This window comes from Lynx rufus, unplaced genomic scaffold (assembly GCF_022079265.1).
Source record: "Lynx rufus isolate CCGP_SWC_20201006 ecotype Redwood Valley unplaced genomic scaffold, mLynRuf1.p SCAF_11, whole genome shotgun sequence".
Classification (NCBI taxonomy): domain Eukaryota; kingdom Metazoa; phylum Chordata; class Mammalia; order Carnivora; family Felidae; genus Lynx; species Lynx rufus.
The window spans coordinates 15,439,124-15,460,734 of NW_025814825.1; the positions used below are offsets into that span (position 1 = coordinate 15,439,124).

At 40.0% G+C, this 21,611-nt stretch overlaps 1 protein-coding gene across 4 annotated transcripts in view; it reads right to left on the reverse strand.

The window, feature by feature from the left end:
* The window catches only part of USP54 (ubiquitin specific peptidase 54), a 63,732-nt gene that overhangs the window by 12,203 nt on the left and 29,918 nt on the right, over window positions 1–21,611 (reverse strand). For 2 of the 4 annotated variants that reach the window (XM_047072966.1, XM_047072965.1), the window contains exons 10-18: window positions 20,195–20,365; window positions 16,221–16,352; window positions 15,668–16,048; window positions 15,209–15,440; window positions 13,120–13,253; window positions 10,153–10,320; window positions 7,334–7,453; window positions 6,216–6,414; window positions 3,033–4,426 (exon numbers count right to left, since the gene is read on the reverse strand). In XM_047072966.1, coding sequence (XP_046928922.1) covers window positions 3,033–4,426; window positions 6,216–6,414; window positions 7,334–7,453; window positions 10,153–10,320; window positions 13,120–13,253; window positions 15,209–15,440; window positions 15,668–16,048; window positions 16,221–16,352; window positions 20,195–20,365 — 2,931 coding nt within the window. The remainder of the gene's footprint in view (window positions 1–3,032; window positions 4,427–6,215; window positions 6,415–7,333; window positions 7,454–10,152; window positions 10,321–13,119; window positions 13,254–15,208; window positions 15,441–15,667; window positions 16,049–16,220; window positions 16,353–20,194; window positions 20,366–21,611) is intronic. The other 2 variants (XM_047072964.1, XM_047072963.1) reach the window with 1 other exon arrangement.

Sequence of the window (21,611 nt, forward strand, 5' to 3'; positions counted from 1 at the left end):
CCTAGGTGGTTTAGTCAGTTGAGCATCCAACTCTTGATCTCAGCTTGGGTCTTGATCTCAGGGTTGTGAGTTTAAGCCCCATCTGGGGCTCCATGCTGGACTTGAAGCCTACTTAAAAAAACAAAACAAAACAAAACAAAACAAAACAAAACAAAAGAATGGTAGTTGACATGGAGTGTGGGGGAAATGGGGAGATGTTGGTCAAAGGATATAATCTAATTAGAAGATGAATAAATTCTGGGGATCTAATGTACGGGATCATGACTATAGTTAACAATATTGTATTATTTACCTGAAAGGTGCTAATAGAATAGATCTTAAATGTTCTTACAAAGAAATTGCAATTATGCGTGGTGCAACCTTACTGTCGTTATCATTTCACATTATATATATGTCAAACCATCACATTGTACACCTTAACCTTACATGTTATTTGTAAATTATATGAATAAAGCGGGGGCGGGGGGAGAGATGCTTTGTAATTTGCTTTAGTAATTTGATGCTTAAAAAATGCTTTACAATAGGGGAGCCTGGGTCGCTCAGTCAGTTGAGCATACGACTCTTGGTTTGGCTCAGATCATGATCTCACCATTTGTGAGATCAAGCCCCAAGTGGGGCTCTATGCTGGCAGCCCAGAGCCTGCTTGGGATTTTCTCCATACTCTTTCTCTGCCCCTCCCCCCGCCCTGAATAAATAAATATATTTTTAAAAATCGAAAAAAGAAAAAAATGCTTCACAGTAAGATAAAGAAGTACTCCCCTAAAGATATAGTCTATCATATACAGATCCTAATTGGCACTTTCCTTCATTACCTACTTCCTGATTTATTCCACCTGATCCCTTCTTTATGTTAATAAAGGCTAGTCTGGTTTGACAAGGATTTTAAGAACTGACTCATCAGATGGATATTTTAAATTAGTTTTTGTTCACTATTAAGCAAAAAAGTACTGTTGGGTACGTACTCTTTGAAATTGTTTACAGAAGTATAATCTTCCTGAAGGCTAATTTACCAGTCCATATCAAGAGATTTTTAAAAGTATTTAACCTTCAACTAGCTATTATCCTTGTAAAAATTTATTTGGAAGAGCTCATCAGAAATGTGCCCAAATACAAAGATATTCATCATCAGTTTATCTAAAAATTGGAAGAATTCTAAGCAAAGTATATAAAGTATCATAAAATTGTTGAATATATGATACATTCATATGCAGCATATTGTAGTCCTTAAAAGTGTTTCAAAAGAAAAATACTAATGGATATATTGTAAGACTATCATGGGAATAAACTATATACATATATTGTAACAATTTGCTTTTTATAAAAACAAAACAATATAAATATAAATACTAAATATAAATATATAGTATATATGCATAAAAAACAAAGCCAGAAGTAAACTCATGAAATTAATAGTGGGATTATCAATGATTTTTGTTAGTTTATATATTTTCAAAACTATCCACAATGAAAAATGTTCCTATTTTGGGTAACATAAGAATTTTTTTTATTTGGGTTTTTTTTTGGTAATATAATACTTGACAGTTTAATTTTAATTGCAATATATTCTTTTATATGTGTTTATTATTATAACACTTGACATTTGTATTTTCTTTCTCCCTTAGATAGGAAGCTAATTGAGGAAGACACCAGCTTTTCCTCATTCTTTAGAATCTTCCCATCCTGCCCTGCCCCGTGTACCTAAGGAGAATTTTAATAAACATTATTGCAAAGTCTACACTGTGATGCATATCCTAAAAAACATATCTTAATATCAAATCTTATATTTATGTGACACCCTCCCTCCCCAATAGCTTCTGGGAATAGCTTCTAGGTACTCAGTAAATACCTGTATGGCTGTATTTAAACATCAACTGGCAGTATAACCTGTACTGTTATGGAAACTGAGCTAAAGATAAAGTTCTCTGAGTTCAATTTCACAGAATCATACATATCATTTTCAGAGTTGGAGGGCATCTTGGGACACCTGGGCAGCTCAGTCAGTTGAGTGTTGGACTTCAGCTCAGGTCATAATCTTGAGGTTTGTGGGTTCGAGCCTTGCATCAGGCTCTGTGCTGACAGCTTAGAGCCTGGAGCCTGATTCGGATTCTGTCTCTCTCTCTCTCTCTCTCTCTCTCTCTCTCTCTCTGCCCCTCCCCCACTCATGCCGCTCTCTCTCTCAAAAATAAATAAACATTTATTAAAAAAAAAAAAAAGAGTTGGAGGGCATCTTTAAAAAGAAAATCATTGAACCAATTCTCTAATTTTGCAGGTAAAAACTCAGCCATGGAATATCAAGTGACTTGTCCAAATTTATACTGACAGTTAATGATGGAACCAGAATAGTTCAGGCTTTGGAGTTCTTAAGTATATCAATCTAAGTTATAAATATTCTTCATGTCTACAATTTCCAGAACAAGTCTGTGAAGTACATTTAAGGTACAGACTTCATTCTTCACACAATATAATCTAATGGATAGCCAATGAATGGGTACCCTGCAAGCATACAACCTTGAATATTTTAAAGCTGGTAGTTGCTGAAGGGATCAGGGAAGCTCTTGATATTTCTGATTCAGTATGATCTAGAAATGCCACTTTACAGATCTGGCTCAATGTGGACACCCTCATTGCAAGTTGGATCTGGAAGCTAGATCATGGATTAGTTCAGTTCCCTCCTGAGCCATAAAAGGATGACTTTTCTTTTCAGCCTCCCCTACTTCAGGCTGAGTCTCTCTCAAAGACCTATGAACCATTCCTTAGCACAGAATGCCCAGAAAGCACAACAGCCCTGGCATATACTCATTGGTTTCTTCCTTTAGAAGGAGGGAATTGGACCATTAATGATTATTCTCTCCCCATTTTCCACTATAGCTAGAAAACGGTCTAGCTCTTGTCCTAAAGTCTTCATAAATAAAGTCAGAAGATCTACCACCTCTTAGCTAGGATGTTATTTGGACAGAACACCACCCCTCTTCTTGTTCTGCTTTCGGCTTTTATATGTCTCCCACTCCCCCTGCCCATGGTTACATTCTTACCTGTTTGGTTAAATGAATGCCAGGCCACATCTTGCTGCCCCCATCCAGAACAGCCAGCTTGAGAAGCCTGAAGACTGGCTTGGTAGAGAGACTCCAATTCTGAGGTCTCCTGCTCTGTGTCTTGGTTCCAATGTGGATGCAAAAGGATGTGGTTTCTTTCTGGATAGGCTACACAGGTATGGGAATCATGGGGGAGGGACTTCATTCCTGGCCCAGGGACCCCATGTTTAAGCTGAGAATCACAGAGCCTTGTGACATTTACCCAGGAGTCCAAAGGCAAGGAAGTCCCCAAGTCGACACTGCTGCCCAGTTCCTTAGGCCTAGCGTCTCTAACTTGAGATGGCTTTCCTTGATACATGCTTGGATCTGCCAACCTGGGCTGTCTTCCCCTAGAAGTTTCACTATTAAGCAGCCCAGAGTTCATGGCAAGAGAAGGATAATCAGCAGGTTCTTCCCAGGAAGGTAGTCTGTCCCTCCCATCCAAAGAGGGTTGTTGTTTTGCCCAAGGCCAATGGCCTTTCCCTCGACCCTGTGGGAAAGGAAGCTTAGAGTCAGAAGGGGAAGAGTTCTTTCTTAGACTGGTTGGCAAACTTCTATCCTGGGAACCTGTGCCATCCCTTGTGGAGGCACCTTGCATCCTCTGGAATTGCTCTGCTAGAGAACGGACAAGCCCCTTTGTGCTTGGAAACTCTGGCCTATAGGGATCCTCGCTGCCAGCATCCACTTTTGAAGTCAACAAGGTTTTGAGGCTTTTGGCTTGGAGGCATTCGTTAGTCTTCTGCACAGTATCAGGAGAGTGAAGCATAGGTGAGGAAGCAGCAGGCATTACAGTGTGGCAGGCCCTGTACAGGGGAAGGCTGGACTGAGCTGATGAACTTGAAGGACTACAGCCTAGTCTGTGTGCATCTCCTCTCTCAGAGGTGTCTGTTCCAGTTGAGTGTGACCAAGGCATCACCTGGGATGAGACAACAGGGTCCCTCTTTTCTTGGAATGGCTGTTCTTGATCAGTTCCTCTTCCTTCTTGTGGGAGGAACCTGGTACAGCTGCTGTTGTCACCCTTGTAGCCTTGCAGCTTACTCTCTGGTACATCTAATGGTTCCCAACCACAATGAGCATTCTTCTCAGTCCTCCCTGGTGTTTTAGGTAAGGCCTCCCTGTGGAGCGTAGAGGGGTCAATGCTATCCTCAACTGAAGTCAGAAGGTTCGAGGCAGACCTACTGGGGGAATTGTGCTGTGGGGCAGACAGGGCAGATGACTCTGGGAAGAGTGATGAGTGTGACTCATGGCAGGAAGCAGGTGAGTGGATGAAAGAACTGGCCCCAAACTCTGTATTCGTGCAGGGTTCTAGTTGAGCCTCCCGGCTTAACAATACTTGGAGCGGGATAGGCTGTTCACTGAAATAAATGGAGAGAGCCAGTCATAAGCTGCCTTAAATGACAAGATCACTTACAAAAAGACCTGTTCATCTGATTCCCATTTCTAGCCATTCACAGAGGGAATGGTAAAAATAAATAGAAAGACAAGCACAAGTACAGTCAACGGTTCAGAGGTTCAAAAGAGAAGGCAGGCACATGGTCAGCTCACACCCAAGCAATAGGTAATATTAATTCTCTTTATTAAATACCCTCACCAAAGCTGCACACAGTAATATTAAATGAAGTCTTTGTCAATATTCTTCACTACCTGTAAAATCCCATTCCAATCATATTCTTCTTGCAAATTAAAAAAAACAAAAATTGCTAGTCCCACATGCAGATGACATGAAGGTGAGCAAAGCCTAGAAGTCACTCATACCTAGGGTCCTGAGAGGCAGACCAGCCCAAAGAACCAAAAGCCACATTTACAGAGTACAGGGTGATTTTGGTTCGTGGGATTACACAGAATTCAACTACTTCAAGTGTGTTTTCATAATCTGGATTTGGTTGTATTATTCACTGAGATATTTTCCCAAAGTAATACACTGTGACTCTCCAAAGATTTGGGAGTGAGACTAGGAATTACCTGCATTTACTCAGTTTCTTACTAATAGTTTTGTATTTCTGACCTAAAAAACTCAGTGTTAGAAGCACTTAAATAAAACCTCAATTACTTACATCAAGTGGCATAAGTTTTCTAGAGAGAGTTTAGTTGCCTAAATTGCTTATATTCAAAACGTATCTCTGATCAGATTCGCAGATCATCATTCAACTACTAGAGTACACAGTAGGAGAAAAGAAGAAGGAAGATCTCAGCTATTATTATTAAATTTGAAAGAATACACTCTCAACTTCTGTGGGTAGAACCACCCAGTCACCCTTACAACATTAGGAAGACTACGTCCTTCTACTTCCACAGGGGACCTAATGGAGTGAAACAGACCTGGATTTGAAGTCCACCCCTCTACCACTTACTAGCTGAGTAACCATGGGTACCTTATGCATTTTATCCTCCCTGAGTTTGAGTTTCCTTATTTATAAAATATTACTAAATAATAGACTAATAGTCCCTATCTCCTAAGGTTATTGTGAGAATTAAAGTGGTTAGCTTAGTACCTGGACATAGGCAAATGTTCAGAAAATGTTAGCTGCTCTTATAATATTTATATTCTGAAAACTACTCAGGCTTATTAAAAGCCAAAATTAATTTTAACTTAAACCTACATATTGTAAGTAAGAGCCAAATTCAAAGCTAAAGTGTGAAAGCTATACCAGTGGCCCTGGGGAAGTGCTGCCCATAGGAAAGCAAAACAATGGGAATCTTTGTGTCTCTTCTCTATGGTTCAATTAGAGCAAAGAACACTGCTTTCTCTGCTTCCATGAGGGACAGAAAGCACTGAAATCCCAAAACAAATCACATGGTTTTTACTGCAACATGGAACAGTTCAGATTGCCATGTCTGAGAACATAGTATGTACATATTTAATAATCACATTATTATACCAGTCCAAGGACAAAGTCACCCACAGGAAATATGGACAAATGGTCTATTTATTATGCTATACTTTCTGTATCTTTCTAGGAGCTATTAAGAAAACGACTGGCAGTGGGATGAGTTTTCTGTGTGTCTAATCTGAGAAGAAAATATTTTCAGAGGACTCTTCTCTCTCCTCTGTAGTCACCAAGACTAGGAGAGTTCTGACTATGGAGCACCCATGGTCATGTCCTCCCCTGGTGTCCATAAACTACAGTGGATCCCAGGCACTACCTTGTTGGCTGAGGGAGGGCCGCCCCCTGTGAAGGGGGGCAGGCTGAGGGCTGCGACGGCTGCGGCGATGATGATTGCTGCTGCTGCATGCGATCCTGCAGGCTCCGTGCTTTTCGAATACTGATTTGCAACTTCTTATCGACTAGGGCTCTGCTGTGCGTGCTAGAGCTGGCACCATGCAGGGCAAGTCTTAGTTTAGCTAAAATGCAAAAGAAAATATAGCAGAAACAGAACACAAAATACAAACAAAAATAAAAATAAAATTGAACCAAAAATGAGCAAAGATATGCAGTAAAACTCAAAATGTGCAGCAGGAATGCAAGGCATGGACCATGCACATACTGTCCAGGGTACAGAGCTGGCTCTGGCTATAAGGAACATTCATGGAAGCCATGGAGGCCAAACAGATTAATCCAAATTTAAAAAAACAAACAAATAAAAAGCTAAACTAAAATGAGTTAAGAAGATAAACTGGTGCTTCCATCTTAGAGACTGCCACTCTCATCCTTTGCAACTGACCTGTCCGACTCTGGTCTCCACACTTTGCTCCCAACTTCCCCTTCCCGACAGTCAACAGCAGAAATAAGATCCAAATCTGCATCTGTCTTTACAGAACACAGCTTCTTGTGGGTCACATTTAAGAACCAGATATAAATGCTAAGCCTTAGTCCTTCACTGTAACCTTATGGTGCAGCATACCAGGAAAGCAAGGGAAGAACATGAATCATATATGCAGTGCAAAGTCACAGGCCTGGGAAATCACAGCCAATATATTCATTTCTTCTTGCCATAAGCTCCACCTAACTAGTCAGTGACTAGAGAAAGAACAGACTAACCTCAAATCTGATGTCTAACTTGGGATAAGAAGGTAGGCATGGCTGGATAGTTCATCTACAGACTCCTGATGAGGTCATTCCAGTAAATATCCATAGGCCAGATGACAGCGCAGGGCACACTTAAAAATCTGAAGGGCAACAATAGCTAAAGGGCCTCAGTTTGGGAGACTGACAGTGAGGAGACATAAAAGCTGTTTTCATCCCAACTGAGCGATGACACTAATAATACCTATCTCAAAGTTAGTCAAAATTGCCATAGCTGTAGCAGTTAGAGTTACTTACAGATAGCTTCGTTACAGAGAGCCAAAGCTGCAGCACAGTCTCCCTTCTGTTCCAGATGCAGCGACTCTTCAAACACTGAATCTGCCTCTCGCAAGGACCTCTCAAAGCCGTCACTCCTCCCTGAAAGGGCCAGTACTTTTCATTTTCATTACAATTTGTTCCACCTTTTTCTATGTAGTATTGTTTCCCTTAAGGGCACATAGATCCTTGCTGCTGAGCCTTTGATCTACCCTTATTCTAACTCTCCATTGCTATGAAGAAGTCTCTGAAACATGTAGGACATCCATTTTTGCCTTAACGAAGACATTGCCAAGGCCATGAAAAAGGAGTATGTCATTGTCCACCACATATTCCAACTCCAAGAGCTCTTAAGGGGGTCCCTCCAGAAAAGAACACAGTATTGTCTACAGCAGAAGGGTGGATTCTTATGCCTGGAACTGACCTGTTTCCACAGTGCAACAAGATACATCTTGCCAACCAGTGTCAGAATGCCCCAGATCTCTACAGAGACCTCTACTGCTGTGTTAAGGCAAAAGTGGCTTCACTACTCTGTGGAAAGCCATCTGTAAAATTTCTTTCCTACATCAATTCACAGTCCTCTCTGTACCACCCTCAACTGGAAAATTAGTACACCTCTTGGGCACGAGTGCTTTACAGTTCCTAACCTCAATATATCCACCAGGGCAGTTGAACAGCCTTTGTTGTTGGTTTGCAACCACATTCCTTTCATCAGCACTCCTAAGTATTTTCTTTTATCATGCTCTTGCTTGCCAAACCTACTGCAAAAGTCACTTTCCCATAGAGGGAGCATGAAATATTCCTTCCTCCCCTGAAAGCAAATGTGTACCAAAGCAGGTGCAAAAGAGTTCAAGTACAGTGCCAGATGAAAAAGCAAGTACTGCAAGGTCAACTTTTGTAAAAGAACGCTCAAGTTTACGTGTCCCCTTGGCTCTTACTCACTGATAAACTGGTAGTAAGCTGTATTGTAAATTCACTCACAATGGTGAATTTTGGTGAGTTTTCACATGCTCACAAGAAAAAAAAATATCAAAATGTCAGTCATTTCTCCCATAATCTCCCCATCTTCCACTTACCTCCAACTTGACATGGTAAGAAAGGCTCTTCCATACCCCTAACATTAATTTCCTAATTCACTGTGGCCTTTGGAGAGCAATGGGAGGGCAGTGAAGTAGTAAGTTGGTTCTGAAGAACTTGGCATTCAGGTTCTATCCCACATCAAGAGATCTGATACCTACCCTCCAGGCCTAAGGTCTTCTCATAATATTTGACAATTGGATCTATATAATCTTTATAATGAGAGATGGTAGTGAGAGCCATCAAAACAAAAAAGTTTCTCTATAGATATACAGGCACACTACAATTGATCACTGTACTAGATTTTAATTCTAATCCTCTAGAATCTTAGCACTCCATTCCTTGCTCTTCCAGGAGATTCTGAATCAAAGTGTATGAAGAATTAACAATGAAATGTGGCCAGGATTCCCTCTCAACTTTCATGTACTGCCCAACTAACAAAGGAGGGAAAAAAGGTAAGGGAAGGAGATGAGTATAGAAGCATAATAACCCCGAGACCCCAGTGTAATATAGCTTGAGGACAAAAAGGGGGAGAAGACTATCCAAATGTAGGGACAGCTAAGGAACTAGGAATTTAAAACTAATTTGGAGGGGCGCCTGGGTGGCGCAGTCGGTTAAGCGTCCGACTTCAGCCAGGTCACGATCTCGCGGTCCGTGAGTTCGAGCCCCGCGTCAGGCTCTGGGCTGATGGCTCAGAGCCTGGAGCCTGTTTCCGATTCTGTGTCTCCCTCTCTCTCTGCCCCTCCCCCGTTCATGCTCTGTCTCTCTCTGTCCCAAAAAATAAATAAACGTTGAAAAAAAAATAAAATAAAAAAAAAAAAACTAATTTGGAAACAGATACAATGCCTTGGGAAATATAAGGCAACAATTACCTCAAATCAAAAGACAATAGGATTAGAGGAGAAGAATGGCCCCAAATAGGCCCCCAAATTAGCCCAGTGGGAAGTGGGAAGTGGTCAACAAGAAAGCAGCCACCCAAAATAGCACAGACTCCTATTCTTTGCACTATTTTAGCATAATGTTACATCTGGGGATTCTGAATAATAAGAATAATAAATTCATTTTATAGAAAGATACAAGTTCCAGGAGCCTATTTAAGGTATAACTCCTACTTTTCCTATTTTAAACTCCTATTTTGAAGACTAATCTCTTTTGGTACAAAAGGACATCCTAAAGCAGTGAAAGGAAAAAAAAGTAACTAGTGTGGGGCAGTTGGAGAAGCATCATAAAGTCCACAAAAATTGTATGAGATTGGGAAATGAATCATCAGAGGATCAAAAGGCAATCAAGCTCTGTGTTCTTAGAACCTGTTTGGTAGACCCACTTCCTTGAAGCTCCAGGTGGGAAATTTCAAGGGTGTATTTCCGCTGAGCAAGTAGAATTTCCCTTATCAGTGTGGCTTACTCACTGCCCTGTTCTGCTATTTCTGAACTGTGATTAGCTTTATTTACACCTTCTACAGTAGAGATGTGCATGGGAAATATTTTTATGAATAATACTATCTCTCATCTATAGACTTTTAATAGATGAGCCCCAAATCAGTGCCTGTCTTCCAATCAACAGGCTTGTCACCTCCTACTTCAGCTAGTTCTCACTAAAATGAGTGAATTATGATAAAATACAACTTAGCTAAACAGAAGACAGGAATTTATAAGCCTGAATATTTTTTTCTTTCCTCTCTTCTCTGTCCCCATCACCCATAACCTAAAGTTCAGAACAATTACCCTGATTCTGCAGTTCATCCAAGTCCATGAAGCGACTGGGATGAGGGTTAAATCCTTTAGCTGCCTCTAATTCCTTTTCCCGTTTCCTGCGAAGTTCCTGTTCCTGGGCCCTCCTGGCCACTTCCTCCTGCAATTCATCCAGCTCGCTTTTGGAAGAGAGCTCCCCACCTGGAATACAAGCAAGGGAGAAGAGAAATTGCCGCATTTCCATAACTAATATGAAGCACCTGCTGCATTTATGGCCACTGCATTGCCTTTCCTTTAGAAGTCTTTATTCATTTTGGAATTCATGTTTTGGATAGTGATTTCCGTATCAGATTCAGGGTGAGATCTGGGCTATGAATTATAATGATAATGATGATAATGATAAAATATTTATTGAGTGGCTTTATAACAACAATAACAATATAACATTTGTTGAGCATTTACTATATGATGAGCACAGTTTTAAGCAGTTTTACATTCATTATTTAATTATCATGACAACCTATGAAGTAGGTACTATTATTGCCTACATTTTAGGAAAGAAGAAACGGACACACAAAGAATAAATAACTTGCCATGACAACGATAATAAATGATGGAGCTGAATAAAGTCAAATAGGTTGGGGCGCCTGGGTGGCTCAGTCGGTTAAGCGTCCGACTTCGGCTCAGGTCATGATCTCGCAGTTTGTGGGTTCGAGCCCCGCATCAGGCTCTGTGCTGACAGCTCAGAGCCTGGAGCCTGTTTCATATTCTGTGTCTCCCTCTCTCTCTCTGACCCACCCCTGTTCATGCTCTCTCTCTGTTTCAAAAGTCAATAAAATAAATACATAAAGTCAAATAGGTTAAATTCATAATCCATGCTCTTAACTATTAGAGAGCATTCTCAACCATGTGCTGCCACTGATTCATTGGGAAACTTCAAGCAAGTCAACTTCTCACCCTTAATTTCTACCATCTCTTTTAAAGAGTTTATAAAATATCCAGTATAAATTCAATTTTATAAATGTTCATAGATGGAACCAAATAGATCCCAAAGGACATCCATGATATATTAAGTGAAAATTCAAGTGACAGAATAATATATATGACTTCATTTTATTTTTTTTAACGGTAGTAATAAACTTATCCATATACTTACATAGGCATACAAAAAATGTAGAAAAACATATACCATGATGCAAACACCGGTTCCTTCAATTTGAAGAGGGAGAGGGCAGGTTACTAAATTGTTGGACTTATTTTTACTTCCGTAACTTTTTAAAAGAGTGATCAAAGTTACCAGGCAAAAATTTTTGTTCTGTGCCAAAATAAAATGATAGGATCAATTGTGAGCCACAAGTATTCATGCCTTTGTATACTAAGGGTCTCCTATATGGTGTGTGAGGAATTTGTTGTAACTCCTTGCAAAATATCTTTTACCAGTGGAGGAATAATATTGGTGGATTCTATCCAAAGTAGTCCAGAATTAGGGCTATTAGAGATGTCATGAGACTCGGTCTTTAGTGACCTGAAAAGGTACTGGCTATCTAAAGAAAAGAGAAGGGGGAATAGGCTCATGCATGACCACAAGCTTCTCAAAGCAATGTTAGTCAACGTGAAATAAATTAAAATGTAGTAAGTAAAGCAAATGTATAATTTCATTAAGAAGCATGAATTTCTTCCATGGGTTTCAAATTACAACCTACTCCAGCCCAGGATTTCAGAGATACCTGCTTCTATTGGCATTGTTCTGTTCTGCCAGATGTTAGCAACCTACTGGCACTCACACCTAAAAGAATTCATGCCTTGTCATTACTGCTGCATACTTCCCTTCCAGCCACCTCTGAGAACTTTTGGTGGCTATCAAGAGAATTGGCAGTCATACCATTAAGACTGGTCTTACCTCTACAGGCTGGTACACAGTATTCTGTCCACTTCTTCCTAGTAAGCTGACCACAGAACTACATCCAGAAGCTCATTAAATCAGACCATAGTTAAGGTTTCTGCCCACATACTCTACTCCCAATTGATCTAACAAACCAAAAAAAGGAGGGGGGGGGAGGGGATGAATGTTGATCTGTAAGTTAGACAAGTAGCTCCCAGAACTCCCTAGTTAGACACTCACCACCTTCCCTGAGCCATTGCAAAAAGTCTCTATCTGGGGAGATTGCCTATGTATCACCTCAAATTTCAGCTTTAAGTAAGTAAAGGATTTATTTTAAACCATTTAGACTGGGTCTCTACTTAAGTGGAATATGTACTGTAAGTATATATGTGTATTGTGAGAGGAATGTAAAAGGGAACTAAAACCTCTAACTACCTCAAATCTCTACCCTCAGTGTCTCACACCTGAAATTCCAGTATTCTTTTACCTTTAGGCTTTGACTTTAATTTTAAAATGCTAGTTTCTCTTAGAAAAAGCATGCTTTAAACTATTTCCAGTCATTTACATTTAGTATGAAGGAGTCAGATCATTCCTTGAGAGCTCATTTTAAGAAGGAGTATGAGGACACAAGACACACTCAAGAAGGGAAAATAGGGATACTGGACAGGATACAGAGGCAGGGATAAGGATAGGTTTAGGTTTACTTATTCCCCAGTTTTGCCTATAGCCTTCACATCCCCCTTTGTCATCTCAATTCATAGAACTAAACACTAAGAAATCCATTCCCATGAGGCTTCCTCTACACCAAAGGCAAAAACTGGCGAACTTATTCCTGTGAGGAATGCAGGTGCTACTGACACAGTTCACCATATTTCTGTTCCTTCTTGTTCCAGCAAGGGCTCTTGCCAAGGTGGAAAGAACAATCAGGAAAGCCATGATGGAGAACAGAAAGTAGATAAATCCAAAGATGGGACAGCTCAAATGCCTCCGTATTTACATAGTGATGAAAACTTAAAGTACAACCATCCTCCAATTTCAAATGTGCTCAGGTAAGGCTATTTCCCTAATAGATTTGGCAGTCAAATCCAGTCCTCCAAGTCCAGTGTCTTTCTGCTTACCTGAGAGGTGCTGATTTTTTGCCCAGCTACTCCTGGATGCTGTGGAGTCCGCCTCCAGTATGCTACTGCTGTGAGACTTTGGGATGTGACGCCAGGAAGGTGCCAACCCAGCTGATCTCTTAGCACTTGGATCCCTTCAAAAGACAAACCAGAGTCTAGTGAAAACATCAGAAGGGTGTTAACTTGCAACATTCCTAGGACTAAATTCCCTCAAAAACCAATAAAACATCAAACTAATATAAAATTGAAGTATCTGCTAAACTACCTCTGAAAGTAGTTCCCCCATCTTATCTCATCTCATTCACATTTTGTGCATCTAGCACAGTGTCTGGCAAAAAAAAACCCATATTCAATGAATCAATAAATATAAGCTCTCACATGGGTTGCCTTTCTCTTTCTTACACCTTTGTGGCCATCTTCTCATGTGTAAAACTCAACAGGGTCCTATGTCAAGGGATGAGCAATGGGAAAATATGAGGGTGTGATTATCACCTTTGTAGAAGACAAAAATCACTCTTTTCAAAGCAGCAACACTGTTAGGAAACTTGCCTCTGTGGCAACTTAGTAGAAACAGTGTAGGAAAATCTAAAATTTATGGGGCTCCTGGGTGTCTCATTCTGTTGAGCATCCAACTCTTGATTTCTGCTCCGGTCACGATCCCAGGGTCATGGGATTGAGTACGCTATCAGGCTTCGTGCTGAGCGTGGAGCCTGCTTAAGATACTCTCTCTTTATCTCTTTCTCTCTCTCTCTCTCTCTCTCTCTCCCTCCCTCCCTCCCTCCTTCCTCTCTTCCTTTGCCTCTCTCCCATCCTCGTACTCTGTCTCAAAACATAAAATAAAATAAAATTTACAAAGCAAACTGGGCCCTATGGACAGGGCACAATGAGCACTATTAAACCATCAATGTTATCTTAGAGAATTATGAATATCATTGGCTTCATAAAACACAGAATCCCTGTGACCCTAAAAAAAAATAACCTACCCTAAATGAAAGGCAAGAATAGATAACAATTGTATTTACTCTCTGATGATAGGACTACATGTTTTGATTCACTAATTCTTCCATTTTAAGTTATTTACTAAACTATTTTACATGTAATAAAGTTCTTTCTCAAATGCCTTTGCTCCTTCTCCCAGCAGAGGGTGCTGTTGCTATAGAAAGTTGACAGAGCACCCCTATGTTTATTGCAGCATTATTTACAACAGCCAAGATAGGAAAGCAATGAATGAATAAAGAAGATGATATATATACATATATAATGGAATATTACTCAGCCATAAAAAAGAATAAAATTTTGCCATTTGTGACAACATGGATGGACCCAGAGGGTATTATTATGCTAAGTGAAATAAGTTAGATAAAAACAAATATAATTTCACTTACATGTGGAATCTAAAATATAAAACAAATGAACAAATAAACAAAAACAGAAACAAAAATCACAAATACAAAGAACAAACTGGTAGTTGCCAGAGGAAAGGGGGCTGGGGGAAGGGTGAAATAACCGAGGGGGGTTAAGAAGTATAAATTCACAGTTATAAAATAAATAAGTCACAGAGATAAAAAGTAAAGCATAGAGAATACAGTCAATAATATTGTAATAATATTCTATGGTGACAGATGGTAACTACATTTATTGTGGTGAGCATAGTGTAATATACAGAACTGTCCAATCACTATGTTGTATACCTGAAACTAATATAACATGGTACACCAACTTTATTTCAATTTTGTTTTATTTTTTTTAGGTTTTTAGTGTGATTGTTTTTTTTAAATTTTGTTTAAATCCAAATTAGTTAATATATAGTGTGATTATGGTTTCAGGAGTAGAATTCAGTGATTCATCACTTACATGTAACACCCAGTGCTCATCCCAACAAGTGCCCTTCCTTAATGCCCTTCACCCATTTAACCCATCCCCCCCCATTTCAATTTAAAAAAAAGAAAGAAAGAAAGTTGATAAAGCACAATACTTTGCCTGCAAGATGGTAATAAAGTCCTTTTCTCCATTTATCTGACTTGAAAAGCCTCTTGGTGACTCACATTGCTGCAAGGGACAATGAGGCAATTCAAGGGCCAAACAATACCTGCAGACACTGGAGCTTTCAGGCAGGGCCGCATCCAGGCTGATGGGGCTGCTGCTGTTCCTCTCACTGCTCTCATAGCCAGATTCCATTCGTTGTATTAGGCGAGGGTGCTGTTCTAAAAGGTGAGAGCCTGGCCGTGCTGGGCCCCAGGGCTTGTACTGGGGGCTTGGTCCACCAGTTTTAATGTCGTAAGCAGGTGGCTTGCTTAGTTCATCTGGCATAAATTCTTTAGCTATCCCGATCAAAGGACAAGTATGGAAAAGGAGGTAGATTTAGCATCTGCCTCAAATTAAACATAACCAACCCTCCCTCCAGCTACTCATTCACTGAACTCCTATCTCCAAAAGGCTCAACATCAGCATATAAAAATGCACCTTACTGACTCTACCAGAAAATCCAGGTTTTTTAAATACATAAGTCAACTTTATTCAAAAGCCCAATTCTTCTCTATCTCCTCACCTGAATCCTCAGAAAAGGGGCTAAGCTGGGTATAGCCACAGTGCTTCCTTTTGTCCTTACTAAAGATACTGTCAATATTCAGAGACTCCCGTTTGGGTCTCCACGTTGGACGATACTTGCTAGAAGAACTGGATTTTGACTCACTGCTGGTACTCTCTACTTCCCAGTCACGAGAATGTAAAGGCAGATTTCTAGGAGGCTTTTTGTCAGTTTGGTCTCCTCCCTTCCCCACGCAGGGAGATCCTAGGTTGGTCTGAGAAGCCAGTGATGGTCTGTTGTGAATCATATTGCTGACTGTCTCTTTAAAATCCCTTAGTCTATTGGTGCTGCTAGATGGTTTAGAGGCATTCCTAGGAGCCTGCTTCTCTTTCAATGTTTCTCCTAAAAATACAAAGAATGAAACAAATATAAATGTTTAAAGTGATCACAGATACCTAGACCCCAAAATGTAAAAGCAAGGAAAGCCCTTTGAGCAGAATAGAAAAGCCAGTATGGACTATGACAAAAGCTGCCAGAGTGAATGAAAAAAGACAAAGAGTGCAGAGTGGCTTGCCTTCACTGTGGTACCCTGAGGCCTGTGGCTCATCGCCTTTCCTCCTAACCCGGCCAGAGTTCCTCTTGCGTTCTATCAGTGACCCTTTCTTGGATGTGAGTTTCTGATTACATTCACTATCAGTCAGGTGTCCTGAAAGAACAAGGAAATGGGGGTAAGCTGGTATCTGAAACTTACCTCCATCCTCTTGAGAACCTAGCTTCCCTTTGGGATTCACAGCAGTGCCACAAATTTGGTATACACATGAATCAGAAGCTGTAGGGGCTAAGGCTATCTGATTTAAGTGTAGCAGGAATCTCTCAATAGATAAATGCAGAGAAGCTCAAGTATTTAATGGGAGCTTCCAAATTTATAATGTCTCCTGAACAATTACCAGTCTTGATCCTGCCCGTAGTCTCTCCCAGTGACCCAGAAGGATACATTACTTGCTAATTTTTAAAACGTGACAGTTTTAAAGATTGTATAAAAATGTCATGTATCAATATGTTTTCATTCTCATAAATAGAAGATAGAGCTTTCCTTTTATTTAGCAACACATCAAGTAAAGCCTGACTTTTATTATACCTAGTATTATCCAAGTTGCCCCAGCCTTTGCCCACAAGAGGTCTGATTGTGGGTGGCTCCCTCTCCCCACCTCTCATTCAGTTCTAAACCTTCCTTAAATGTTAATCATTTAAAATTAGGACATTTGAACTCTGCATAATTCTCATTCCCATCCACAATGAGTGCTTTACCAAACTTGGCTTCACCCAACGTGGCTTCACCCAGATATTACACTTCAAAATTCCTCAGTATTGATTTCTGGGAAGCCCAGAAAATACATAACTTGCCCTGCTTCACACCCATAGGATGTAAATGTAGGAGTCTGATTTGATAACAGCAAAGGTCAGATTCTAAAGGATATAATCACCTGAACTGCTGGAAGCCAAAAGTGAATTAAGCAATTGAATTAAATTGGAAGGCAGGTTTAGGGACAATCCTCTAGGTTTTCAAATGAACCATGAACTGTTTTCATACATTAGTATATGAAAATTCTTGTATATATTCAGGTATCAGCACTGTAGTGACATGCCCATCTCTTTTCAATCAATCACCAATGTAATCTTTTATTGCTTTATATCTGATCCTTTGCTACATCTGGGCCCAAAAAAAAAAGATTTAAGAAAGGAGAAAATCACTTGGAGCAACTAAATCTGCAAATGTTAAACCAATGAGAGTATGCTCCCCTACCCCAGCCATTCACAAACCTTTAACATAAACCTGACTCTGCTGGAAAATATGCCTTGTTTATCGTGTTATTTGGCTTCTCCCTGACTCACAGTTTCAGAAATATGGTCTTAAAAAAATCATACTTTGCAGTAGTCATCTACACAATAGTCATCAAAAGAAACCCAACATGAGTCTGACCAAAGCTCTAGGTCCAACTGCCAATTTATAAGAAATACAGAGAACAGAGAAACATGCTAAAGTTTAACATAAGAATACAATCAGCAAATTTTAGAATGTGGGGAATCTATAGGACAAAGTACCTAGTTGTTCAACAATAAACTGCAAGGAAAAAATGGAGGAGAAACCTATACTTTAAAAGAAACATAGGGGCGCCTGGGTGGCGCAGTCGGTTAAGCGTCCGACTTCAGCCAGGTCACGATCTCGCGGTCCGTGAGTTCGAGCCCCGCGTCGGGCTCTGGGCTGATGGCTCAGAGCCTGGAGCCTGTTTCCGATTCTGTGTCTCCCTCTCTCTGTGCCCCTCCCCCGTTCATGCTCTGTCTCTCTCTGTCCCAAAAATAAATAAACGTTGAAAAAAAAAAAAATTAAAAAAAAAAAAAAAAGAAACATAAAAGACTTATCAATTCATCTCACTGCATAGACCTCACTTGGATCCTGAATCAAGCACACAAACCATTAAAAAATAACAACATTTATATTTGGATATTTGAACACTCATTGGTTACTTAGTGGTTTTTAGGAATTATTGTTAATATTTTTTAAGTGTGATAATGATATGTTTAAAAATGATTTCTCATGTTTCAGATATACTATTTAGACACATTAAAATATTTATGGAAAAGGTGATAATATCTGGAATTTGCTTCAAAATAATCCAGGAGTAGTGAGAGGAGATAGAAATACAGACAAAACTAGGCTGGCCATGAGTTACAATTTTTAATTTTTTTTTAATTTTATTTTACAGAGACAGTGTGTGTGAGCAGAGGAGAGGGGCAGAAAAGGAGAGAATCTTAAGCAGGCTCCACGCTCAGCACTGAGCCCAATGTGGGGCTTGATCCCACAACCCTGGGATCGTACCTGAGCCAAAATCAAGAGTCGGATGCTCAACTGACTGAGCCACCCAGGCACTCCAAGCATGAGTTATAATTACTGATACTAGTCAATGAGTCCATGGAAGGGTAGTATACTATTCTGATACTTTTGAAAATGTTTAAAATTCTCTATTTAAAAACAAAAGGTATTTACCCAAAGAATACAAAAGTACTAATTCAAAGGGATACATGTACTCCTGCTGTTTATAGCAGCATTATCTACAATAGCCAAATTATGGAAATGGCCCAAGTGTCCATCAGCTGATGAATGGATAAAGAAGACACAGTGTATATATATATATATATATATATATATATATATATATATACAATGGAATATTAGTAAGCCATAAAAAATTGAAATCTGGCCATTTGCAATGACATGGATAGAGTTAGAGAATATTACACTAAGAGAAATAAGTCAGAGAAAGACAAATACCATATGATTTCACTCATATGTGGAATTTAAGAAACAAAACAAATGAACAAAGGGAAAAAAGAGAGAGAGAGAGAGGCAAACCATGAAACAGACTCTTAACTATAGAGAACAAACTGATGGTTACCAGAGGGGAGGTGGATGGAGGGATGGTTAAACAGGTTAATGGGGATTAAGAAGTGCACTTGTGATGGGCACCAGGTATTGTACAACAAGTGCTGAATCACTATATTGTACACCTGGAACTAATAATACACCATATGTTAACAACTAGAATTTAAATAAAAACTTTAAAAGGACCACCAATCTGAAGCCATGAACTCACTAATTCCCACGTCTCTAGAGTATGGGCACTGTTCTGTGTATTAGGTGATAAATTTTTCATCTCATCAATCAGTCACTCACTGTTTTTTGTATGCCCTGTATTGATTTCTTTTTTTTTTTTTTTCAACGTTTATTTATTTTTGGGACAGAGAGAGACAGAGCATGAACGGGGGAGGGGCAGAGAGAGAGGGAGACACAGAATCGGAAACAGGCTCCAGGCTCCGAGCCATCAGCCCAGAGCCTGACGCGGGGCTCGAACTCACGGACCGCGAGATCGTGACCTGGCTGAAGTCGGACGCTTAACCGACTGCGCCACCCAGGCGCCCCTGTATTGATTTCTTCCACCAACAACAGGTACACTCTTCAATAGAAGAACAGAAAAATTCAAGAATGTTCTCCACATAGAACTCACAATAACAAACAAGCTAGCTTGCTTTCTTTGGCCTTTCTATCCTTCAGGAAGCAAGGTGATGAGCACACATCCATGCCCATAAATAAGCCCCTGCTCTCAAAGCCCTTCACTTAAGATAAAGCCTGGCATGAGAACATGATGAGGTGCAAAACCATAAGGGTTTATTGGGACACTATGAGAAGCACAGGGATCAAGAATACAGCAAAAAAAAAAAAAAAAAAAAAAAGGCAGATTTTGGAATAAACAATCACATTAATAATCACATTACAATCATCCTTATTGATATGCTACTGTTGATAGGAAAATGTGCAATGGCACATCATCATTCGGTCAGAGTTGTGTTGCTTCTTTTCATCCCACCCAATTACCCAAGTTCTCCCTTTGCATGACAAACGTTTCTGACTTGCCCCAGTTTCTTTTTCTTGGGAGAATCTCTGTGCAGGAACTGAATCAGGCAAGCAGGGTCCACTGTAAAACTCCCTACCTGTGTCCCGACTGCTCTGAGACGTGGAATCATTCTCCACATTATAGATGACTGTCCCCTGAGATTCAGAAGAGAAGTGACTGACCACAGACTCATGGTGGGAGTGTTTGTAGGGATAGCTCTCCGTTGAAGAATCTGTTCGAGTATCACTTGAGATGGAGGGCTCCCTCCCTGAGGGAAGGAGGAGACACATATGCCAAAGTAAGGAAAGAGAGAAGGACAGTGACAGAGAGAAGGCAAACAGCTGGATGGAAACAAAGGTCCATAAGGCAAGAACTTCCTAGAAGGAAGGGTGAGAAGGATATACCAGAGCCATTCTTCCCAACACCCAACTTCCATATTGCCCAGACACACAAAGAATTCCTCCCACTCCTGTCCCTACCTTGCTGAAGCCCTCACTTTGCCTGCCACTGTGAAAAACTGTAGGGCTTTTAGAAAACCTATGGGAAAAGTGGAAGAAAGGAAAAAGTTGTGAAAAGTAAGATCTATTTAGATGGAGAGTCCCAGGCCGACCTGGCAATAACTAGTTGTTCCCCATCCCGTAATTTTTTTCCTATACTGCCAGAAATGTCACTTTGATTTTAATTGATATTGTAAACATTTTAATATATCTGAGAAATTATGTGGCTGTTACTTATACTTTAGAGTAAATTAGTTCAATCAGACTACTTTCCTCTGAACAACTCACTGAGATGAGCACAACAGTGGAAATGGGTGTTTGACGGAAAGAAGAAAAAGTAGAGCAGGCCTGAGTTGGGTACGAGGCTGGGAAGAACACCAGGTACCAAGCAGGAAGGAGGTACAAAAGGGAGGGGGAAAAATTCCAAAGACAAATGTGTTCTCTTTCAAAATTATACTCAAGGACAATCCTAGATCTAGAAGACAAAAAGAATATTTCTTTTTTCTCCTTTTCAGAAATCAAGCCAAAACCATTAGGGCTATATTTCTAATATATTATAAGCCTCTATGGGCTAGGCTGAGACTGTAGCCATCAAGCTGCAAATTGTTGCTACAGGGGAACAATTTAGGCTGCAACCAACTGAATTAGAAGCAAACTGATTCACAGGCTGAGGAATACTGCTACACTTGACATCTTAAAACAAAAATCTCTTATCCCAAATAAAATGATAAGCTTTGTAGTAACTCATATAATTTTTTCTTGGTCTTCACAACTCAGTGAAGTCACTGTTAAGTTGCTAGTAAGAATCAGTCATCTTTACTAATACTGGAAGGTTAAACACTGAGTTTCCCTCACAAACTTATTATTTCAGTCTAAATCAACCTAATTTCCTTCTCACTTTTGAATCAGGGCCAGGTGACTTAGGCAACACATTCTTGAAGGCTGAAAGAAACAAAGCCTGGCACACTTTGGGCTTCAGCATGAGTCGGCACTTCTTTCTATCTCTAATGGATCCCC